The 6,213-nt window shown below is 38.7% G+C and overlaps 1 protein-coding gene across 1 annotated transcript in view; it reads left to right on the top strand.

The window, feature by feature from the left end:
• Positions 1–3,334, top strand: part of nphs1 (NPHS1 adhesion molecule, nephrin) — a 70,087-nt gene extending 66,753 nt beyond the window's left edge. Inside the window, exons 26-30 of the mRNA XM_057351412.1 lie at positions 1–6; positions 1,464–1,587; positions 1,813–1,894; positions 2,593–2,735; positions 3,006–3,334. The exon at positions 1–6 is cut by the window's left edge and continues 40 nt beyond it. Coding sequence (XP_057207395.1) covers positions 1–6; positions 1,464–1,587; positions 1,813–1,894; positions 2,593–2,735; positions 3,006–3,122 — 472 coding nt within the window. The 3' untranslated portion in view covers positions 3,123–3,334. The remainder of the gene's footprint in view (positions 7–1,463; positions 1,588–1,812; positions 1,895–2,592; positions 2,736–3,005) is intronic.
• The last annotated feature ends 2,879 nt before the right edge of the window (positions 3,335–6,213 follow it).

A 6,213-nucleotide genomic window follows, 5' to 3' on the forward strand; every position in this document is an offset into this window, starting at 1 on the left:
GGAGAGGTGAGCTGTGCTAACACATGCAGATATTCTAGAATTTCTCAGTTTTTACAGTTTTAAGTCATGCATGCTTGTACTAAACTTGCACCTGTGATGCTGGACTGTTCGGGCGATCACCAGGTTGCCAAGATGTGTAGATTTTCGCATGTTGCTATGTGGCTTTTTGAGTGGTTGATTGGGCGTTGCTAGGTAGTTGACAGTGTGTTTTGGGGGGGGGGGTTGCTAATGTGTAAGAAGGTGGTTAAAGGGATAGTTCACCCAAAAATGAAACTCCTTAATAATTTACTCGCCCTCATGCCAAATTTGTATGACTTTTTTCTGCAAAACACAAAAGAAGATATTTTGAAGAATGTTGGTGACCAAACAACATTGGGCCGCATTGGCTTGCATTTGTACGGACACAAAACCACTGAAACATTTCTCAAAATATCTTCTTTCCTGTTCCACAGAAAAAATATATCATATACAGGTTTTGAATGACATGACGGTTAATAAATGATGAAGGAATTTTTATATTTGGGTGAACTATCCCTATTTTACAAGCTGATCAGTGTGTGTATTTTATACAATCTAACACAATGCTCTACCAATCGAGCCACAGGAACATCGCTTTATTCTCTGATTTTATATCCACATTGAAAGCAAACACGCTAGTATGCAATTAACATGGAACAGATTTGTATTGCTTGTCACGTTACGTTGCAACACAAGTAACAGTGATGCGTGCACTAACAAGCACCAGATCAGCATATTGTGGAGGGGAATTGAGAAAAGGCCTCCAGTACAACTGTCTCTCTGAATGAGGCTTTGAGCTTCTAGTGGCTATAGCAGCCATCACGATGGTGTAGAAACACTGCTGAGCTTGCGTCTCCATAAATAGACCCCAGAGCTGTACAGAGGGTTTATTTAACCAGCCTACAGGTGACAGAACCATGAGAGTGTTTCTTATTAGAATGGGGCCATACCTGAGAGTTTCTGATTGGCCGTTGGTTAAAGTTGCAATATTTATCTTCATTTATCTGCAAACATTATCTTTTGTTAAAATAGTCATTTTTTGTTTTGTTCTTTTTGTTAGAACTTTACGTAACGATACGTACTTAAAGAGACCTGCAATTCTATGTCTCAAACATAGATGGCGATAGCGAGGCAAATTAAATCGCAGCTTCATCCAGAAGGTCTGCCAAACATCTTAAAGAGAAACTCAACATTTTTTTTTTTTGAAATAACGCGTGGTAGTAAGTCATGCACAATAAGACCAGAAAGCAAATGGGGTCAGTTGTGAATTCGTGTCTGCTTTAACGCTTCTAAAATTCAACATACATTTTTTCAATGTCTATTTAATATCCACTCTCAGGGAAATCCTCCCCGGTTGTGGAAGTTTTTCTTTCTCCTCTCTTCTAACTCGCGGTTGCGATGCGCAGAGAATAATAAGTTGAGAAGAACGTTTTATGCTTCTGCAGGTCCACGGCGAGCGGCTCAACCCGCTATGCGAGCAGAGAGCTTATCAACTCCACGGCACGGCGGACGCTCCTCGTCGACAGCGGCTCAGAGCCTGACAGCAGCGTCTACGAGAGCTTTGGACGGGTATATCACTGGACGCTCGCTCAGTCTGCATGCTTCAAATCAGTTTTTACACAGACTCGGTGGAAAGAGCAAAACATACAGATACATATAAAAACATGGAGGGTTTGGAATCAGGAAGGGTTGTTTTGCTTTGTGAAATAGATCACCAGAAAATAGATGTTACTGCAAAATATTCTTCCATTCTATTTTTATATTTATTAATTTGCTTTCACAATATCTCAATAGCAGGAGGGTTCGCATTATTACTACCCGACCGAGGCCTACAGCCCTGTCCTTTACTCTCATGCTGAAGGCCCGGAGTATCAAGGTGAGTTTACGTGACTGAATATCAACATTATTTGCTCTCTAGATATATGACACTGTCTTTGTATATGGCACTTTGCTTTTTCAAAAACATTTGTATGTACACAGTATACAACATACATTGTGTTGTATGGGTATGGGCATCAGTAACATTGACACTTGCCACAGCAAAAGATATATATTCTCTCTCTCTCTTTCTCTTTCTGTTGGACATTATCAAGTTTTTAAGTGTTTGAGCAAACTATCTCAGAGTTACGTTTTATTGGTCATTCATTCACATGACATGATTTGGTGTGACTCATTCTCAGAATTAATGCTAAAAATACCGTACAGTATATATTTATCATTATTAGAATAAATTTGGAATAAAATAAAATGATAAAAACATAAAAATTAAGATTAAAAGATGTGGATACTCAACAGAATAAAATGTTAAATATATGTATATATAAGTATGCACATGAATGACAGATGTATAGGTGGTAGCCTACTTTTTTTAATAAAATAAAAAAATCGGAGTAGAAGTTAAGATTAAGATACTCAATAGAATAAAATATGAAATATATAAGTATGCACATGTATAGTTTTAGTCTAGTTGAATAATTGTAACAGTCTTAGTTTTACAGACTAAACATTTAGTCCAAAAATACAACTAAACGTGCAAAATTCAATTATTTATGTGCCGAGTTTCCTTCCCTTCAGATGGCAGACACAACACAAGCCCTCTCGCTCACGAGTACGAGGAGGTGAGAGGCTGGGGGCTATATGAGGAGCTGCAGGGTTACTCGCTGCTGCCCCCTCCTGTCCGCAGTGATCAACCAGCACCTCCCTCCAGTTACTATGAGGTGAGCATGAACAGACAACAAGCCGGATCTGTTTTTACCACTTGTCACATCGTGTGATTCCCAAATTGATCTGAGAATTGAGCCATGAATCTGATTCTCCACAAAGCCAAGTCTTAATTCAAAGGATACGTGATCTACACAAGCTCATTATAAGAGAAGCACAATAGATGGGTGTTGCAGAACACTGGTGCAATAGTTCAGTGTAATAGATTCTGCCAGTTTCTCTTTGTTAATGTTGATGCCTGTTATGGTTTTTTTTTTCTCAACCAGGGACGGGTGTATGGCAAACCTGATCTGGAGGTTACAGCCGGAGTTTATGATTCTATGGTGTATAGACGTAAAAGAGACTCAAACTTGCCGTTTGAACTAAGGGGTGAGCTTGTTTAGTTTAGTTTAATGATGCTGATATGAGCAATATGATATTAGTTTATGATTCTGTTGGTTAAAGAAACTTTGTTCTCTTATTACATTTCAAATTGTCATGTTTAATTTCAATAAATGGCATGTGTTATTAATTTGATCTCAATCTTTTTTTGTACACCTGTAACTGCCTTATATAATTTTTATAGGAATATTTTGCCCAAAAAATAAAAATTCTGTTCTCATTTATGAGTCCTTGTGTTATTTAAAACCTATATGACTCTGAAACACAAAAGAAGATTTTTTTGAGAATTGTCTATGCTTGAATGTCAATGGGGTTGTTTCCTTACCAACATTCTTCAAAATATCTTCTTTTGTGTTCTGCAGAAGAGAGAAAGTCACACAGGTTTGCATGAGAATTTTTAGGGTGAACTTTGAAGCATTAAAATGCGGCTTCAAATTATTTTTAGAGATAAAATTGTGTCATTTCTGTGGATTACGGTTCTTGAGACAGTACGTATTCATTAGACATATCACTTATGACATTATGCAATTACATTGAACCTGAGTGAAGCTGAATGGGTCGTTTGAAGTCTATTTTAGCATCAAGTACTTGTTTCATAAGACGCTTTTGTGCACATCTTAACGTTAGCTTTTTAAGACACGACACACGAGGTATTTTACATGCTGTAATTCATCCTGTACTCAATGGTTTTCCCTGATGGCATGCGTGACTCCTGGGATTCCTGGAAAGTGTGACGCTTTGTCCCAAGAGGAAGTCTAAAATGTGGGAACTGTGATACAAGTCTTCAACCCTTGAGTCTGCGGAATGCGTCAACAACAACAGCCTTCGAAGATACACATTTGTGGGTGTTTTTAAGTGTGTGTCATTACAAGGAGTTGTGAAATACGCAAGGAAACAAGGTGGAAGGTGAATGCCGCATGGGCCTGAAACAACATTACAGCGAATAGTTTCTCCAAAAAAGAATTTTCTGTCATCCTTTGCTCACACTCAAACCTGTATGATTTTCTCTCTGTCGGACGCAAAAGGAGATGTTTGGCAGGGTCATCAGTTGGCTCTTTTCCGCACAGAAAAAGCACTTAGTAAGCCGGACTTCCAAAAAAAGCACCTCGCATCTTCATTGTGAACATTTTTAAGAAGATCTTTTGTGCTCCTCAGAAGAAGAAAATCATCCAGCTTTGCAATAACAGAAGAGTAATGATGAAAAAATCTCGTTTTAGGTGAAATATTATTATAATTCTTGGATGAATTCGTGCAGCTAAGCTGGTTTAGTAAAAGTGGACAGCAATTTACAAGTCAGGAGGGATGCCAGAAACCTGTTTCAGTGTGCTGGCGTAACAGCTTGTTTAATTGTAAATCAAAGGTGGTGTATAGCCCATTGTCCGCAGCAGCTCCACTCTTTCCGATTTTATTGCCCTCGTTTGGCACAAGAGCAAACGCTACATCACCCTCCCTCTTCCTCCGACGCTGAGATCCACCTTCACGTCCGTTCAGGCCCGGCCGTGACCCTCCACGTGGCGCCTCCGTGACATTGAGCAGACTTCCAACACCGCTTATGCGGAAGCAACTGTTCAGACACCTGGCTCGAGGTGGGGCGATCTCGTCTCGTTTTTTTCTTTATACCCACAATCCACTTGGCCTTTTGACCGGATCACCAGCCGTGTCAGACGCCTCAAGCAGCCGCTAGGTCTGTGCAAGGTGAAGTTGTTCATTGTTGCCATGGTTACCGTTCTCCTCTCCACCCTGCTTAGCGTTGTCTGCCATGTACTGCAGGTGCAGAAAACGTCTGACAGGGGGTCTCGGTTTTCCAGACGAATGTTCTGTGATATTTCAGCGCCGAGGGAAATCTGAGCGTTTAAATCAGTTTTCTTTAAAGATTATGGCTTAGATCATATTTGGAGAGAAACCAGCAGTGATTAGCTTCATGTTCCAGGAGATGAGATTTCACCTGGGGAATTTCTAATTTTATGGCTTTTCTTCTCATTTTACTAATATATTTCTCAATGCCAGACAAAAAACCTTTTAGATCAGCAACATTACGTGAATAAAGAAATAGGCTGTTAATTGCAAGCAATAGCAGGATATTGAAACAACTTTTTTATTCAGAGTAAAAAAAGGATAATGTACAGTACAGTCAGCCGTTCCATAATGTGAAGTGGATGGGTCGTATATTTTATGATAAGTCTGTTCATTTTCTTGTTATTACATCTTTCCGAATGAATAAAAATAAATTAACTTCAGATATTGATTTAAATCGATCAGAGATATAAAACTTGAATGGCTTTGTAGGAAATTGGTTACCTGGGGCAGCACTCAATTTTATTGCTCATTATACCGACCACATTGACTGCAGACGTCTACAATCGACCAATCATAATCGAGTATTTCAGTATATCACAACATGAAAAGTAATTCAGTAAATAGTAAAGAGCTAACCTTACTGGTACTTTGCCGTGTCATCCTGCAAAGGATAGATAAATATGTTTTTATTTGGAACTTACTGATTTGAAAGAATAGACATCAGTAGATATTTACATTTAAGTCATTTACATTTAGACATTTTATCCAAAATGACTTAAAGTGCATTCATAGTTCCCCTGACATTTAAACCCACAACCTATTGTGCTGCTAATCTGATGCTGTAGATGCTGAAGCAATGTACAGTAAAGACATGCTATATGTTAATGTATATGTGTGTGTGTTGTTTTGAATGAGAAAAAAATATAATCTCCATTGCTAATTATGTAATCTTATCGCATCCTGGTTTATGTAATCCTTGAGGCCTTTCAGAAGAAAGATGAACAGTAACCAGGTAAATTCTTTCGAGAAATAGTTTCTTCACGAGCTATCATGCTTTCAAAGTAAACAGTAGCACAATAACATAATAAGAACGCCACAGTAGATGAGATATCAATGTTCTAGACGAAAAAAGACCTGTTCGCTGCATACCCTTTCGAGTCGAGTACATGACAGAACGGAGAAGTTGACACACACATACTACACTCACACAACATTTGAGCTGTTTTGTAATCGGTCACATGATAATGAGTCTTTGTGCGCACACAAACCCCCCACACACTCACTCACACAAACAAA

This window comes from Triplophysa rosa, linkage group LG14, assembly GCF_024868665.1.
Source record: "Triplophysa rosa linkage group LG14, Trosa_1v2, whole genome shotgun sequence".
In the NCBI taxonomy this organism is placed as follows: Eukaryota; Metazoa; Chordata; class Actinopteri; order Cypriniformes; family Nemacheilidae; genus Triplophysa; species Triplophysa rosa.